The sequence below is a fragment of the Ovis aries genome, chromosome 18, assembly GCF_016772045.2.
Source record: "Ovis aries strain OAR_USU_Benz2616 breed Rambouillet chromosome 18, ARS-UI_Ramb_v3.0, whole genome shotgun sequence".
Lineage (NCBI taxonomy): Eukaryota > Metazoa > Chordata > Mammalia > Artiodactyla > Bovidae > Ovis > Ovis aries.
In genome coordinates this window covers 54,563,369-54,582,700 of record NC_056071.1, presented here as the reverse complement: position 1 = coordinate 54,582,700, position 19,332 = coordinate 54,563,369, and the positions used below count along the sequence as shown (strand labels likewise).

The following is a 19,332-nucleotide window of genomic DNA, read 5'->3' as shown; positions in this document are numbered from 1 at the left end:
AAAATCTTTGGTTTATAAATGTCTCTATGTTATAATTACAATAAAAGAATGGTCTGCAGTTATTATTTGTGCTTTTATTCTTCAGAGTCCAGAAAACAGGTCTAGAACGCGTCTTAGAAGTAAATGATGGGACAGGAGTGTTAGACGAGGATGAGGAGGACTTTCAGAGGGCTCTGGCACTAAGTCGCCAAGAAATTGACATGGAAGATGAAGAGGCTGATCTCCGCAGGGCCATTCAGCTCAGTATGCAAGGTATGGACATTCCAACACTTACTTTATTTGTTGTTGAAGCAATTGATTTAGATCATTTTTAGTTCTTCTGGAAATGAATATACTGTTGGTAGAAGTTCTTTGACAGTCACAGAAGCAGTAGCTATGTATAATCAGTTATTGGTTTTTTTTAGATATTATTTAATACATATAATGTTTAATACATATAACATACATATAACTTTATGACTTGTGTTAAATTAGGACTAGTTATATTTTCATTTCTGGTCATTCAGTTTGGTTATAATATGGTGCAAACACAGTACTAAACGGAGCTAATCATTGTGAGGTCAGTGGACCCTTGCCAAGACCAGCTATTTAAATGCATTATAATGGCTGTGAAGGAAGGTCTGGACAGAGACTATAAATTGATTTTACAAAACTCTAAAACTTACTGGCTGTGGAACTTTTGGCTTAAGCTCACTTTGGTGGGCTCACTCTTTTAGCCCACCACACCTCTTCCCCCACCCACTCCCACCCCAGGGAATCCAAGTAGAGGGAAATGTCTAGGACGTTGCTCAAAGGGGCTTACTTTAAAAGTGTAATGGGTTTTCTTTTTTGGGGGTTGTTTTGTTTTTGTCTAATATGAATTTGCCTTCTACTTTCTAATGAAATTACACATCAATTGAATTCCTTAAGTATCTAAATAAAATTGAGTTTCTGTTAATATGAAAATTATCCTTTTTATGCTATATTTTATTCTGAACTGCTCATGCCTCCTGGCCACGTCTGAGTACTCTGTGTGGTGCACAGGCCCATTTTGGATTAGCAGAGTCCTGCTAGGTTAGCCCAGTGGTGGACAGACACAGCCTTATTAGTTTTAGACATTTTTGTGTCCTTTACTCTTCTTCCCACGTTATTTTACAATTTGTACAGAATCTGATTGGAGCAATAATTTAGTAAGAACACAGAAACATACTTAAGTTATGTCAGTACCCAGATGTTTGAAGATAAAGGAATATACAGAGTGGGTTTATTTTACAATCATCCACTTTAAGTTACTTCTAGGAATTCTGTGCCTTCAAAAGTGTAGATTGATTTCTGGGACTTCCCTGGTGGTACATTGGTTAAGAATCCTTCTTGCAAAGCAGGGGCCATGGGTTCGATCCTTGGTCAAGGAACTGAAATCCCACATGTCTCAGAGCAACTAAGCCCGCAAGCGCTACAACTAGAGGGTCTGTGTGCCTCAAGCAAAGATCCGCCATGGTGCAAGGAAGATCCCACGTGCCGTAGCTGACTCAGTGCAGCCAAATAAATAAATTTATTTATTTTTAAAAAGTGTAGATTCATTTCTAATAAGTAGAGAGCAAGCACGTGTGGTGCTAGTTGTTTCTCCTGCCAGATGGCCACTGAACTTACCTCACGTCCACTGTGTCACAGATTGATAGTAGGCGTGGCCGCAGTGGACACAGGTGCGGTTGAACTACCTTATTCTGATTTTCCCTGAACCTTTCAGAGCCTTTCTTACATTTACAGAATGGTGCAGAGTAGTTTTGAGAAGAAAACTTTTTGAAAGCTCCTTCACCTAAGTATAAACACGTCGTGACGTGGTAAATAAAACTGGTTTTTGTTGTGTTTTATTCGGTTTTCAGGTACTTCCAGAAACAGATGTCAAGATATCCCACAGACATCGGGTTCACATCCTACTTCAGAAGAGCTGCGGAAGAGAAGAGAAGCCTACTTTGAAAAGTAAAGTAGTTGGTACCATATTAAAACTGCAGATTTTATCTTTACCTTGGCCGTTTTGTCTATTTGTAGCCATATAGCTTTGACCTAACCATTCATTTTATTTAGAATTCCCTCTAATACTGAAATCAAATATGGTTTTAGGAGAAAATTTTGCCTCAGTACTAATTAAATTTTCATGAAATAGGGTGAAGGAAGCCTTGTAAAATTTCAGTCATCAAAAGAAACATGGAATTGGATCAAGGCAAGAACAAAGCCCTGTGGTCCTTTGAATATACTTCCTGGTTACCTGACTAACCCTACAAAGTTCTGTCAGTTAATAGGAAAAACACCATTTATCATAGGAGAACACACTCTCAAATAGAGCTGGTGCTTAACCACTCTGCTCGTTACCACACCCGGGGATGGAGGGGGTTGGCTGCCGCAGGCCCGTCAGCATCGGGGCGCATGAGAGTAACCGTAAATCTCAACCATCAGCTCCTAGGACCTAAGTTTGTCCTAGCTGTATAAGTGCTCTCAAAATAGAAATTTCACCCATATCGTTATCCTTGCCAGTAACAGTCATTCACAGGTCTTCATCCTCTTTTCTCTTTTTTAAAGATAAAACTCCATTTTACCATCAGAAGATCTCGAATAGATATTCAGATCCTCTGATCCCCGCTCAGAGAACTAAGGCAGTGGCTGAGTCTGGCCTGTTATTTACTATATTTTATCAATTCTAAGATGCACATATTTTCACATTTCAACATCTCTGCAGTTCGGAAGACTCTTACGCATCATAATTAGTAGTACTTTAGCCGTATCTAAAATGTTGGCACATTCTACATTGGATGGTGTAATGAAGATAATAGTTACCTTGTTTTCTGTTTTTTTTTTAAGTCACAACTCAGAAGTATATGAAGGAAAGTTCTGATCAACTGACATCCTCTTAATGTGAGATGTTTCTAGTCTTTATTCAGTGATAGATTAATGGATTTAATTCTGTATAAAAATCTCAAAATAGTGCTATTAGTGCTTGTCACTCCCTTTACAATTTTAAAATTAACTTTTTTATTTTTAAAATATGATAAACTTCAAATTTATGTGCAAGTAGAGAAACTAGCATAAAGAACCCTGATTTTTCTGTTGCCCACATTTAACAAATACCAGCACATTGGCCATTTTGGTTTTTATGCCCCTGTCTCCCATGCTATTTACTCTTATTCCCACCCCCACCCCCCACAGGGTGGGGTTATTTTATAATAAATCTAAATCATAATATTTCATCTGTATTGATTTTCATGTCTGTCTCTAAAGTACATGCTGCTGCTAAGTCGCTTCAGTCATGTCCAACTCTGTGCAACCCCATAGATGGCAGCCTACCAGGCTCCACCGTCCCTGGGATTCTCCAGGCAAGAACGCTGGAGTAGGTTGCCATTTCCTTCTCCAATGCATGAAAGTGAAAAGTGAGAGTGATGTGGCTCAGTCGTGTCCGACTCTTAGCGACCCCATGGACTACAGCCCACCAGGCTCCTCCATCCATGGGATTTTCCAGGCAAGAGTACTGGAGTGGGTTGCCCCTGCCTTCTCTGCTAAAATACATGGTTTGTTCTTAATATCACCAAGTGATTTTTTTCACACAGTAATGAAATAAAGATCAGATGATAATTATTAATTGTTCTGTAATATCATCAACTAACTAGTCAGTGATAAAAACAGCTTTCAATGTTTAACTAGATAAAAAATAATATTTTGGAAATTTTATCTTATGATAAATTTATCATAAGATACCTAAATCTAAAAAAACACAATCCTACCATTAATATCCTACTGTTAATGATATTGTTTTGACAGTCACACTTCTACTCACAGAAATGCACATATATTGTATATCACATGTTCCCATGATTGTGAATATTTTTTGCAAGAGGCTGTGCTGTAGTTTATAAAATGTATGTATCACAATTTATGAACCTATTGATTTTTGCTATTATAATTAATAATGCAAAGAGCAATCCTTGTATTAACTTTATGCCTCACATCTCTCATCATTTCTTCTAATTATCCTGAAAATTTCAGATTACTAAGTTAAAGCACAAGAACATTTTTAAAGCCTTGGTAAAGATTTCTAAACTGCTCTCCAAAACAGTTTCCAAGTGATACCTCTGCCATGCTTTTTTGAGCCTGTAGTTTTTTCCAGAATAAACATAAACATACTTTCTAGAGAAACTGTTCAATTCACAAGTACATCCAAGAAAAGGAAACCATCTTTAAAGTATAAAAACAAATCCCTCTTTTATTAAAAGAAGTTTTTAAGATTTTTTGGATTAAAAATGTAGAACTTCCAGCAAATTAAAATTTTTATAGCACAAAGGATAATGCAGTAACTAACATTTCGTAATGACTAAGTAAGTTGTAACAAGCAGAATGCTAGCTATAACTAATGCAGATGTTTTATTCAATGTTGTGCCCTTTTAAAATGTCTGAGTCTCCTTTCTGATTGCGGTTAGTTGATTGGGTAAGAAAGTATAGTGATGGTTCCAGCTTCAGCTTCCTATCCCCTACCTCCTAATTTGACTTTGAAAATACCAGTGGTAACTTGAGTAGAGCTAGAGAATGTTTTACACAGTTAGTTGTTGCTGAGAAGAGTTAAGACCTAACTTCTTGGGGTTGCTGTTTAACTTTAGTTAGCGTTCAGAATCTTGTAGGACTCATGATTGAAGGAGCTGAGAAACTGATTTTTGCCTTTCACTAGAATTTCTGATTATTAAACCTAGATGGATCCTTGTCACAATAGTTTGTATTGTGGAGAACTTGGCTGTAAGCCTGTGGAGCCATTTCTTCCTTCTGATCTTTTCCAGATGCCCTGGTGCTAATTTGTTACTCATTGAAATTTATAGGTGTTTTTTTTTTTTTTCCTGTAGAGTATTTGAAGCTTCATACTTAATGTAGTAGCCACAGTCTAGCCACAGTGTTCATGGATTAAGCGTGAAAATACTGTTGAAAGTCTACCTGTTACAAATTTATAGTTTATGAGTAGGCGTTCTTAGCTGATACTTTCATAGCTGTGATATTTTTTCCCAGTGGTAATCTCCAAATCCATGGTATGTATAGAACCCTGAGCAAAACTCTACTTTATCAGCTATATCATTGTAAAACCTTAACTCCCATGTTATGAACATCAAATGAGGCAATGTATATAAAACTGTTTTGTAAACTGTGAAGTAGCCTACAGATACACTTAGCATTATTAATGCCTTCTGCAGATATAACTCTGAAATGATGCTGATTCTTTCTTTCTGTCACTAAAAAAGTGGTTCTTAACCAGGAGAGAAACAAGGGAGCCATTGCCTTCTCCAGGGGAATCTTCCCGACCCAGGAATTGAACTTGGATCTCCTGCATCGCAGGCAGATTCTTTACCATCTGAGCCACAAGGAAAACCCAATGTTTTCATAGTCATGCGTTACTGTGATTTTTTGATTACCTAATACTTGAACTACCACTTCAGTGGTGTGATGTAGTTTATCAGAGTCCAGCTTAAAAAACAGAGATTTTTAAAATGTTTAACTGGAGGATAATTGCTTTCCAGTGTTGTGTTGGTTTCTGCTGTACAACAATGTGAATCAGCCGTAAATATACATATATCCCCTCCCTCTCAAGCCTCCTTTGGACAAAGCGGAATCAGGATATCGAGTTTAAGAACACACTGCTTTAGCTGTGACCCTAAGACCAAGAAGCTGCCACCACAGTTGCTTAGACATGGGAACCTGCAGTCTGGCCCCCACTGCAGCTGCCAGGAAGCAGGATTGTGGAACTGGCGTCTCCGTGGCGTTACTTGCCAGCAGAGACCCACCAAAGCTGCAGGAAGATGACAGTACCTCCTCTGCCGTGTAAGTCTCAGGCATGTGTTTAACTGGTAGCCAGACTCCTAGCTCGAAAACAGTCAAAGACATGTCGTTTTCAGTTTTCCAGCCTTTCTCATGCTGAAGGCATGTTAGAAGGCACAGAGGGGAAGGATGCTGATTTACTGTTTGAACATGGTCCATCTTACAGTGTCCCCACGTAGGAAAGGTGTCAAAATACTCTCAAGGCTGGCAGTTGATTTACTTCTCACTTGGAAGTAGAATGAAGGTTCTCTCTCTAAAGGCACTCTCTCACCTATCACTCCCTTGCATTCTGAAATACTTTCTTGAATGGAGGGGGAGGAGGGCATGGAGAGGATGCCCCAGGAATTCCTTGTACCTCACAGCCTGTCTTTTTCGTGTCACATTCCAGAATCAGAGTATGCTTGTGGGAGCCCACTGCCTATGTGTCCTTTGTTAGCCATGCTCCCCAGAACCTGTGCAGACATCAGTGTCTGGCTCAGAGGCCAGCAGGGAAAAACTGCAAGTCCCACTGGCTGAATTTGCCTCGTTGCTTATATTTAAAACACAAGATTAAGAGGGGCCCTAGAAAAAAGTGCTATTCTATTCTATTTTATAGTGTTGTATGTGTTAGTTGCGCAGTCATGTCTGACTCTTTGTGACCCAGTGGACTGTAGCCCACCAGGCTCCCCCTGTCCATGGGATTTTCCAAGTAAGAATACTGGAGTGGGTAGCCATTTCCTCTCCAGGGGATTTTCCCAACCTAGGGATTGAACCCAGGTCTCCTGCATTGCAGGCGGATACTTTACCATCTGAGCTACAAGGGAAGCCCTATTGTGTTACTGGGCATTTAAAAATTCTGCTTCTTCCTGACTTCAGATTATACTACAAAGCTACAATCATCAAGACAGTATGGTACTGGTGCAAAAATAGAAATATAGACCAATGGAACAAGATAGAAAGCCCAGAAATAAACCCATGCACCTATGGGTACCTTATTTTTGACAAAGGAGGCAAGAATATACAATGGGTCAAAGACAGCCTTTTCAATAAATGGTGCTGGGAAAACTGGACAGCTACATGTAAAAGAATGAAATTAGAGTACTTCCTAACACCATACACAAAGATAAAGTCAAAATGGATTAAAGACCTAAATGTAAGACCAGAAACTATAAAACTCTTACAGGAAAACATAGGCAGAACACTGTATGACATAAATCAAGGCAAGATCCTCTATGACCCACCTCCTAGAGTAATGGAAATAAAAACAAAAGTAAACAAGTGGGCCCTGATTAAACTTAAAAGCTTTTGCACAGCAAAGGAAACTGTAAGCAAGGTGTAAGACCACCCTCAGAATGAGAGAAAATAATAGCAAATGAAACAACTGACAAAGGATTAATTTCCAAAATATACAAGCAGTTCATACAACTTAATACCAGAAAAACAACCCAATCAAAAAGTGGGAAAGAGACCTAAACAGACATTTCTCCAAAGAAGACATATAGATGGCTAACAAACACAAGAAAAGATGCTCAACATCACTATTATTAGAGAAATGCAAATCATAACCATGAGATACCACCTTACATCAGTCAGAATGGCCATCATCAAAAAGTCTACAAACAATAAATGCTGGAGAGGGTGTGGAGAAAAGGGAATGCTCTTGCACTATTGGTGGGAATGTAAATTGATACAGCCATGATGGAAGACAGTATGGAGATTCCTTAAAAAACTAGGAATAAAACCACCGTATGAGCCAGCAATCCCACTCCTAGGCATATACCCTGAGGAAACCAGAGTTGAAAAAGACACATGTATCTCATTGTTCATTGCAGCGCTGTTTACAATAGCTAGAACATGGAAGCAACCTAGATGCCCATCGACAGATGAATGGATAAAGAAGCTGTGGTACATATACACAATGGAATATTACTCAGCCACAAAAAGAAAAGCATTTGAGTCAGTTCTGATTAGGTAGATGAACCTAAAACCTATTATACAGAGTGAAGTGAGTCAGAAAGAAAGATAAATATCGTATTCTAACGCACATATATGGAATCTAGAAAAATGGTTCTGAAGAATTTACAGGATAGCAGTGGAGAAACAGACATAGAGAATAGACTTATGGACACGGGGAGAGGGGAAGAGAGGGTGAGATGTATGGAGAGAGTAACATGGAAACTTACATTACCATATGTAAAATAGACAGCCAACAGGAATTTGCTTTATGGCTCAGGAAACTCAAATAGGGGCTGTGTATCAACCTAGAGGGGTGGAATGGGGAAGGAGATGGGAGGGAGGTTCAAAAGGGAGGGGATATATATATACCTATGGCTGATTCATGTTGAGGTTTGACAGAAAACAACAAAATTCTGTGAAGCAATTAACTTTCAATAAAAAAAATTTTTTTTAAACAGTAAAAAAAAAAAAAGAAATACCTTAGAGGGTGAGGTTGATTAAAAAAACAAAGTATCATTCATTACTCCATTAAATAATTTTGTATTCATTAAAAAAAATTCTGCTTCCTTTAAAAATCCTTTTATGCGTTTTTTTGAAAGCTATATAGCTTCTTGCTTAGATTGTCAGCTGTTTATAAGTTTTTCTTTAATTTTTAGCATATACATATGTATATATATGAAGTAATTTTAAATTGATGTAAAAGCAGAAATAGTTCAGAGTTCCTTATACCCTCCACCTAGATTTCCCAATTTTTGATCTTTCTGAACCACTTTACAATAACTTACAATTTCCCATTATATTTCTCAAAGCATAAGTATATTTTCTGAGTATAAGGATACTGTCCTACCTATTTACATCATAACCATCATGTTTAAACGTTTTAATGTGTGAATTGTTATGACATGGATTTTCCTTTTGAAAAAAAATACAGGGAGAATTTACTTTAATGCAGCAGGTATTACTGAAACTTGATAATGCAGTTTAAATAGTTGTTTTCATTTCTTTCATTCATAAAGTATTTGGTGACAAGCACAGGTTTAGGTACTGGAGAAACAAGCAGGATCAGCTTTGCGCTCTCATTAGTTTATGATTCTACAGAGGGAGACAGGCAAAAGAATATCAGATGATGCTAGTTTATACTGAAAATTAAATGAGAGTGTGCGAATGGCAGGTGGCTGCTTTAGCTCGAACAGTCAGGAAATATCCTGTGTCCATGGGACTCACCAGGCAAGAATACTGGAGTGGGTTGCCATTTCCTCCTTCAAGGGCTCTTCCTGACCTGGGTATCACATCTGGGTCTCCTGCATTGGCAAGGCAGACTTCACCATCAGAGTCACCAGGGAAGCCTCTGAGGAGATACTGAAGCCTAGATACGATTGACAGGAAGGAGCCAGCCATGGAAGGATCATTTTAATCAGCCCGTAATTTGAGATGCTTTATCTTTTCAAAGGTGCTTATTTTCAGTGACTTCCAACAATATTAAGGACCTGTAAACCAACACATTTGCATTCAAACAGTGACTCTATTCGTACAATGTGTTATTTTTATGGTGAAAATACCTACCTGTTAATTTGTCTGATAAATTTGAATTTTCTATCTAGGTTTCCTAGGATCAGCACTGTGATGCTTTTCAGTAATTTATGTCAGACTGATTGCTCTTTCTTTAAAAAATTGAAGTGTAGTTGATTTACAATGTGTTAATTTCAGGTGTACAGCAAAATTGTTGAGATATATGTATATATGTATACTCTTTTTCAGATTCTTTTCCATTATATGTTATTGTAAGGTATTGAATATAGTTCCCTATGCTATACAGTAGGACCTTATTATATATTTTATATATAGTAGTATATATCTATTAATCCCAAACTCATTTATTCTCCCCCTGCTCTACCCTTTGGTAATCACAAGTTTGTTTTCTGTCAGAATGATTGCTCTTGCCTTCTTCTGGGGTGTTCAAGCCAGTGACACTTTTGTTTCGTGGAACCATTTATTTTCCATGGGAATGGTTTTTCTCATGGCATGTTTATTCTTGGGTTTTGTTTTTTGAATGTACTTTCGCTCTTGAATGTTTCAGGCAGCAGCAGCAGCAGCAGCAGCAACAAGCTCTGCCAGGACAGCTTACACATCTGTGTGAAAAGTCGAGCACAAGTTCTGAAGCACCTGACAGGGATCTAGGTACGCCTCCTGACCATACATCACGTTTCTTACCTGCATGCTCTCTTTGACACACAGCCTCCATGTGATTTTTGGCTTTGTAGGCTTTTTCTCCTCTCTTTATTATACTGAAATTCTTGAATGAATTTGTGACCTACTAAACTTTCTTGGATTAAGGAGCAGGCTAATTCCTTAATGTACTTGTGTCCTTAAAACACTCAATGAATGTTTTGCTTTAAAATTATAAATAGTACTTGCAATGTCACCGTAATTGGTACATTTTCCAAAAGTTTCTCAAAGATAATGAATAATAGTAGGTGGAAAATAAGTTCATTTTACTACTTGGAAAACTGAAAACACTTGAGTGTAGTCTGCATTACAACACAGAAGTCTAGAATTACTTATTAGACTTGGTTTAATAAATAGGTCTTGAATGTTGGCCAGTTATTGGTGGTAGAAACTGAGTGCAAAAGAAACTATCCAACAAAGAACTTGTAAGTAGGACATGAAAAGAACTCTCAAAACTAAGAAAATAACTCAAAAAGATGGGCAAAGGATTTGAACACTTTACCAGGTATATGGATGAAAATTGGGCATATGCTCAACATCACTAGTCACTAGGGAAATGCAAACCAAACCCACAAAGAGATGCCATTACACACGTACAAGAAAGACTTAAGAAAGTAATTAAATTGACAATACCAAATGCAGGCAAGAATCAGAGCAACTGGGACTCTCATACATTGTTAGTAGGAGTGTAAAATGGTACAACAATTCTGGAAAACAGTTTAGTATTTTCTTACAAACTTAAATGTACACTTAACCGTGGAATCCAGTAGTCCAACTCCTAGTTTCTAACCAAGAGAAAAGAAAATTAGATTCACACGAAAACTTACTGTGAATGCTCTAGCTGATTTGTTCATAATAGCCCCAAACAGGAAGCTGCTTAAAGGTGGTTCTTCAGATGAATAGACACAGAAACTGTTAGATCCAAACAAAGGACTACTATTAGCAATAAAAAGGAATGAACTGGTACTTTTTCTTACACATTCTGCTAAGTACAGCTAACAACCCTGGGCTTTTGTGTAAAGCAAATATAAGCAGAATCTGAAAGGCAGAGAGAAGACAGACTGGTTGGGAAGCTCAGGACCAGAGAAAGACAGAGTGGTTAGTAGCCTCAATTTTCTTTTTGCCCCAAGAAAAGCCTACTCTGTGGAGTCATTGATCATAGACAAAGCAAGGAAATTCCAGAAAAACATCTGCTTGATTGACTATGCTAAAGTCTTTGACTGTGGGGATCACAGCAAATTGTGGAAAAGTATTAAAAAGATGGGGATACCAGATCACATTACTTGTCTCCTGAGAAACCTATAAGGAGGCAAAAATATACAATGGAGAAAAGACAATCTCTTCAACAAGTGGTGCTGGGAAAACTGGTCAACCACCTGTGAAAGACTGAAACTAGAACACTTTCTAACACCGCACACAAAGATAAACTCAGAATGAATAAAGATCTAAATGTAAGGCTGGAAACTATAAAACTCCTAGAGGGAAACATAGGCAGAACACTATCTGACATAAATCACAGCAAGATACTCTATTACCCACCTTCCAGAGGAATGGAAATAAAAACAAAAATAAACAAATGGGACCTAATTAAACTGAAAGCTTTTGCACAACTAAGGAAACTATAAGCAAGGTGAAAAGGGGGCCTTCAGAATGGGAGAAAATAATAGCAAACAAAACAACTGACAAAGAATTAATCTCAAAAATGTACAAGCAGCCCATGCAGCTCAATACTAGAAAAACGAACGACCCAATCAAAAAGTGGGCCAAAGAACTAAGCAGACATTTCTCCAAAGAAGACATACAGAGGGCTAAAAAAAACATAAAAAGATGCTCAACATCACTCATTATCAGAGAAATGCAAATCAAAACCATAGTGTACCATCTCATGCCAGTCAGAATGGCTACCATTAAAAAGTCAACAAATGATAAATACTGAGGAGGTTGTGGAGAAAAGGGAACCCTCTTACACTCTTGGTGGGAATGCAAACTGGTACACCTACTATGGAGAACAGTATGCTAAGTCACTTCAGTCGTGTCTGACTCTGTGCAACCCCATAGACGGCAGCCCACCAGGCTCCCCATCCCTGGGATTCTCCAGGCAAGAACACTGGAGTGGTTCGCCATTTCCTTCTCTAATGCATGAAACTGAAAAGTGAAAGTGAAGTCACTGTTGTGTCCGACTCTTTGTGACCCCATGGACTGCAGCCTACCAGGCTCCTCCATCCATGGAATTTTCCAGGCAAGAATACTGGAGTGGGGTGCCATTGCCTTCTCCAGGAGAACAATATGAATATTCCCTTAAAAACCTGGAAATAGAACTGCCATATGACCCAGCAATCCCAGTGCTAGGCATACACAATGAGGAAACCAGAATTGAAAGAGACACATATACCCCAGTGTTCATTGCAGCACTGTTTACAATAGCTAGAACATGAAAGCAACCTAGATGTCCATCGGCAGACGAACGGATAAGGAAGTTGAGGTACATATACACAATGGGATGTTACTCAGCTATAAAAAAAGTGCATTTGAGTCAGTTCTAATGAGTTGGGTGAAACTGGAGCCTATTATACAGAGTGAAGTAAGTCAGAAAGAGAAACACCAGTACAGTATATTAATGCATATATATGGAATTTAGAAAGACAGTAATGACAATCCTATATACAAGGCAGTGAAAGAGACACATGTAAAGAACAGACTTTTGGACTATGTGGGAGAAGGTGAGAGTGGGGTGATTTTGAGAGAACAGCATTGAAGTATGTATATTACCATAGGTGAAAATAGATGACCAGTGCAAGTTCGATGCAGGAAGCAGGGCACTCAAAACTGGTGCTCTGGGACAACCCAGAGGGATGGGATGGGGAGGGATGTCAGAGAGGGGTTCAGGACGAGGGGACACGTGTGCACCCATCCCTGTTCATGTCGATGTGTGGCAAAAACCACCACAATATTGTAATTATCCTCCAACTAAAAAAAAACCTAGACAGTGTATTAAAAAGTAGAGATATTACTTTGCTTACAAAGGTCTGTATAATCAAAGCTATGATTTTTTCAGTAGTCATGTATAGATGTGATAACTGGACAATAAAAAAGGCTGAGCACTGAAGAATTGATGCCTTCGAACTGTGGTGTTGAAGAAGACTCTTGCGAGTCCCTTGTACAACAAAGAAATCCAACCAGTCCATCCTAAAGGAAATCAACCCTGAATATTCATTGGAAGGACGGATGTTGAAGCTGAAGCTCCAGTACTTTGGCCACTTGATGTGAAGAGCTGACTGACTGGAGAAGACCCTGGTGCTGAGAAAGTTTGAAGGCAGAAAGAATAGAGGATGACAGAGAATGAGATGGTTGGATGGCCTCACTGACTCATTGGGCATGAGTTTGACTGGACTCCAGGAGATAGTGAAGGACAGGGAAGCCTGGGGTGGTGCAATCCATGGCATGGCAGAGTCGGACACGACTGAGTGACTGAACAACAATGGGGGACTGTATCCCACCTGCCACAACTAAGAGTTTCCATGCTGCAAGTAAAAGATAACCCCTGTGCCGCACACAACGCACACACACACACACAAAAAGATCCTGCATGCTGCAACTAAAACATAGCATAGTCAAATAAATAAATACTTAAAAAGAACAGTAGGAGGAAAAAAAATATGTGTAAACACAATAGACTTGCCTCTCCTTTTCAGTTTTCTAAATTATATTTTATGAATGCAGGAAGAATTATAACTGATTTGGTTTTTACTGTAAATTATAGGAAATACTTAAGGCAATTGTAATCAGAGGAAAGTAGAGGGAGGTAAGATTTTTAACTTTCATTTGAACTGGTGCAGCCACTCTGGAAAATAATTTGGTAATTTCTATAAAACCTGAATATACAGTGACAATACAGCCATCAGTTATATTCCCATTTAATCCTAGAGAAATTAAAAGTTCTATCCATGCAAAAACCTGTACTTGAATGTTCATAGCATCTTTGTCATGATAAAAACTGGAAAAAACAAGTGTGCTACAGTAGGTAAATGGCTAAAGCAACTGCGGTACATCCATCCCACGGATACATCTCAGTATTAAAAAGAAACCAGGAACTTCCCTGCTGGTTCAGTGGTTAAGACTTCTGTGCTTCCACTCCTAGGGGCACAGGTTAGGTCATTGGTCAGGGAACTGAGATCCTGCATGGCATGTGGTGTGGTGAAAAGAATTAAAAAAAAATTTTTTTTTAACTTTTTTTAAAAAAGAAACTAGTTGCGGATACATGCAGCAGCTTAGATATATTTCAAGGGCATTATGCTGAGTACAAAAAAATAAATCTCAAAAGATCTCACACTGTAGGATTCTAAGTGTGTAACATTCTAAAAATGACAAATTGATAGAGATGGAAAGCAAATTAGCAGTTGCCTGTAGTAAAGGAATGTCGGAGGGACAGGGAAGAGAAGTGAGTGTGGACAAACAGGGATGGCAGGAGGGAGATTTTGGTGGTTCTCAGTCTGGACTGTGGTGGTGTTGATGGTGGTGGTTACACAGATCTTCACATACAAAAAAATACCATAGAACTACGCACAACATTGTAAATACCAATGTCAGTATTCAGATTTAGGTTTGAGCTGAAGTTACGTAAGATTTAATTATTAGGTGAAATTTAGCCAGTGTACACAGGACCTCTTTGAACTATCTTTGCACCTTCCTGTGCATAAATAATTATTTATCAAAACAAACTTTTCAGGTATGTATGTATCATTGACAGACACAAAGTTAAATTTTCTTTCCCTTAGCATAATGCTTTTGTTTAAGATGCCATATTCAAAGGTTACATACACAATGCATGATTCCATTTGTGTTGACATGCAGGAAAAGGCAGAACTGTAGGGCAAAAAACATGTCAGTGGTTGCCTAAACCTAGGGATTGGGACTGACTGCAAAGACAGCATGAGGGAATATTTGGGTGCATGGAATGGTTCTGTCTGTATCTGGGTGGTGGTGATGGTTATACCACTTGGTATTTGTCAAAACTTGAGGAACTGTCAAAGAGTGGATTTTACTGTCTGTAAACTTTCAGAATCAAAAAAAAGGAAAGAAACTATAGTAGTCAAGTAAATAGTTTCTGAGCACTTACCTTTTGATGACTTTGGAAATTTTCCAGAACTTTCTAAGGAATGTGTGTTTTATCCCCAACAGGTGATTCTATGAGTGAAGAAGACATGCTTCAGGCAGCTGTGACCATGTCTTTAGAAACTGTTAGAAGTAATCTCAAAACAGAAGGAAAAAAGTAATACCTTTCACAAATCATTTAGATATTCAGTCTTTCCAATATTGTCCTGTGTGATTACAGCATAGGGTCCATTTTGGTAATGTGTCAAAGAGAACAATTTTCAACAGAGGAAAAAAGGCTTAGGTGGTTTGCAAACAAAACAATAATAAGGTGGAAAAATACATCAGTTTTAGGCCTAAAAAATGATCCTCCAAACACTAGCCAAAGAGGCATTCAGCAATTAAAGAAATTTAAAAGAGTTTTCTAAATGTTCTTTTTTCTTTCTTGAGTGTGCAATATCTAACATATCTAAAATTAGGGCATTTTTCTTGGATCTTTTTGCAGACCAACTAATTATAACTAGCTCTGGCCACAGAACTTTCCCCACACACTTTGTCTTCTTTTCCTCCCTTCTGCATAGTGAATCTGGCTCACTTTTATCATCTAAGAGTTGCTCTTATTTCTCTTTAACCAAATTAACCTTGTAGGACAGTGTATTCTCCGTTTTGATAATAGCAGCAGTTCCAGGATAAGCTGTTTTCCTTCTGACTGTATCATGCACTTGGGTGGTTTCTCATCTTTATTTTCTCTGATCACAGTTTCCCTGTTACCTGGTTTTCATTATTTTCTACTACTCTGTTGAAAGACGGTAATGTTTCTTGAGGTTTTTAAGCCCTCTGAGAAGGGATCATTATTTCATGACTCCAGTGCATTCCTGTACTCTGAAATCAGCTCTACACAAGTATTTGAGAGTAAAAGAGAACTGTCACGTGTGAGCACATCCGTTGTCAGAGGCTTTGTGGCTCTCTCCTCAGTTATGTCAGAACTTTAAGGCTGTGTTGTAACCCTCTTTCCTGCACCCTGTTATTTCCTTTTCTTTTGAAATTGAGAAAAATAGGAGGAGCATGGTGTGCAAGTTTCCTTCTGTTGCATACAGTGTATGGAAAACAACATGCAGTGCCCACTGTGAATGTGTGATAGATGAAATTTGGCCTTCAGTTTTAGTAGCAGTTTCATTTCATTTTTCCTCTTGTGACTGGAGCTGTTTACAGTTGAGTTAGGAAGTGTGGATGTCTGCTTCTGCTGTACATCTTTTCATAAGTAGAGAGAGCTTGCCAGAGATAACCGTTTAGAACATGAAAATTTACCAACAAAACTGCATTGAAATTTGTACTATGACTTGACACTTGCATCATGTTTAAATAGCTTCGAATTACAGAAGGCACAGTACTGAATGGATTTGTAAATAAGAAAGTCTTTAGTTTTGATAAACATTCTTTAATTGGGATGCAGAGAGTCTTGCTGGGTCATTGCAGTGGGATGATTTTCGTGAAAATTAACCATGTCTCTCTGAAATGGGCCTTTTAGATTCTCCCCTTCCCTCATTCTCCATCCCCCTTTGAAGCCCTTTTGAATGTTGAATTGTTCATTAGCTAAAATTTAAGAAGAAATTTCATCTGACAACTTAGAAAATTAAAGTATGATATGTTGCCATACCCTGGTGTATGGCTACACACATTTTATCAGGGAATTTTTTGATGTAGGATTTATTGCTAACTGAAAAGAGATGAGAAAATACCTTTTATTTATGATTATGAAATAGCTTTTACTTGGATAGAGACAGACTTTTTAAGTCATTATTTTGTGCCAAGTTAAGTTTTATGAAGTTCCCCTTACATAAAGTTAGACAGTTTTATTTTAAAATCTAAAGTTTTCTTTTGACAATTGAAAATGTTTCAGAAGAATTATAAACTTTTAGAAGTGCAAGGGATGTTGGAGTTTGGTACTACTCCCTGAGATTTACAAACCAAAATATTTTAAGACTGGACATTTCTGTAGTTAACCCAAGTATGCTAGTCATATTTTCCATGGATATTTGACCTGTATCTTTTCTCATTGAAAAAAAGAAAAACATTAATTCTTATATTTGAATTGATGAACTACTTGATACAAAAGTGAAAAAGCGAATATACTTTAAAAAGTTTTAACCTTGAAAGTTTATGAAGTTCTTATATTACACACCCTTGCTAAAGCACTTAAAGGAATATAGGATGTTGACCTTCTTTCGTTAGGGTATTTTTTTAAAGCAGGGCTGAGCACACACTGGATATATTTGAATGTGTTTAGTTTGTTGTGAAATTGTTACATTTGGCAGGCAGACTCAGAATCACTAGTAAACTGCCATTTTGTGTGGATTGACATAAATATTATTGAACATTTAGATTCCATTTCTTAATTGATTGGCTAGTATGTAAAGATGCCAATACTCATAACCACAGTAAGAAAATTTTTAAGTTACACAAAGTTATAGTTTACACACGTAGTACGGTTTACTTTAAACCACCTGCAAGTCAGAAACAATGAAATTCACTGTAACTGTCCTGCTAACAACTTTTATTTATAGAAAGATTTCCATTTTGTTTTACCAATTGGGAACACCTTAATGTTTAATATTTAAACTATTGGTATCATTTTTCTAATGTATAATTTGTATTACTGGGATAAAGTAAGTACCATGGCAATGCTAGTGTTATAAGTGAAGTTTAAACAAGCTTTGGAAATAACACTTTCACACTGATAGATGTCATGGATTTAATAAGTAGTTATTTATGTTTCAGAAATTCAGAGTAGTTAATATCTAATCTAAACCATCATTAAACATTTTTACCGTAATTAACATACAAATATTTCAGTAATGCAAGTAGTTTGAAAGGCTGCTGCAGGTAAACTGTATTTCACCTCTAAGATCTTGGCCAAATAATTTACAATTCACAGAATATTTAAGGTGCTTTCTTTCTTTAAAACTTAATTTTTCTTAATTGAGGCTTTATTCATGCCATAGTTAATGAAGAAAAACTCCAAACTAGTTGAGGAGCAAAACTACCCATACTCCACATTGTTTCATTTGATGTTAAGTCAAATAAAGTAAATTTTATGCCAGTAAGAGCCTAAGACATTTCCAATGTCTGCATGTTTGATACTGGTTTTAAATAGTATCACACTAGTGCCAAGATTTACTAAATGTCTTAAAGTTGGCCCATTTGGAGGTGTGCAAATGCAAAAAAGATTGGTTCTCAGTGCACAAGCAAAAATGTAATGATAATACTTGAAATTCCTTAGATTGAAAAACAAATCTTAATGTTTTAAATTCTTAAGAGGATTCAATCATTAATATTGATGACTTCTATTAGAAACTTTGTCTGCAATTGGAGGGACCTATGGCCACTACTTTCAAAGTTAATTGTTGCAGCTGGGCCCTGACAAGTATGGAGATATTACAGATGTGATCTTAATTAAGAAAAATCAGATTGGATTATTTATTTCAGCAGTATAAGTAATTTTTCATATTTTCAAAATAAAAACTTTGCTTCATTTCTGGTCCCTTTGTAACCAGCATCTTTTGTTAAAGAAATGAATGAACTTGTGTTCTTTTTTAAATACAGAAAATATTTTTGTTTCATTTTGCTTTCATGAATGAAAATATTATTGACATGGTTGTTTAATTCTTGAATTTTGATTTTTTTTTTCAAGAAAATGTCTGCTATTTTAATTTTTTTTTGCAAAATAGTCTGGCATTTTCAAAAATTAATGCTACTAACCACATCTAAATTATTGCAATTGGCATGTTTAGTTATCATAGTATGTCAATAAATGTTTAAGACCATGGATTCTCTTGCATAGTTCAAAAGTGAATATTTTCAGGAATTTTTTAAGGAGGAAAACATACATTTGAATGTGATTACCTAATTTCTACAACACTGGACTAGTAGGAATGCATTTTTAAAAGTTACTGTTCTGTATAAGTAACCTTTGAAATTCAAGTAAAGAATTAAAGGCATCCTTTTGGCCACGACACAGGTGCACTGTGGCAGTGCCATTTGCTCAGGACCCAGCTCTGCAGCCCTGTTGTGTGTGCTGTCCTCTCTGAGTTGTCTTGCCGTTAATACACACACAGGCCTTCCTGTCTGGTCCTTAGAAAAGCCGGGCTTCCAAAGCACTGTTGAACACTGAGGATACTGTTGTTAATGTGGATGTTTGATGAGTTGTACTTTAAATATCAAAAATTATTAAATAAAGATAATGTTTGCTTTTTTTTA

The 19,332-nt window shown here is 37.2% G+C and overlaps 1 protein-coding gene across 5 annotated transcripts in view; it reads left to right on the top strand.

Annotated features, from left to right (window-relative positions):
* The window catches only part of ATXN3 (ataxin 3), a 38,301-nt gene extending 18,969 nt beyond the window's left edge, over positions 1 to 19,332 (top strand). For 3 of the 5 annotated variants that reach the window (XM_060401381.1, XM_012098272.5, XM_042234962.2), the window contains 4 exons: positions 86 to 252; positions 1,863 to 1,959; positions 9,836 to 9,936; positions 15,163 to 19,332. In XM_060401381.1, the coding sequence (XP_060257364.1) occupies positions 86 to 252; positions 1,863 to 1,959; positions 9,836 to 9,936; positions 15,163 to 15,257 (460 nt within the window). In that variant the 3' untranslated portion in view covers positions 15,258 to 19,332. 5 annotated transcript variants of the gene reach the window in all.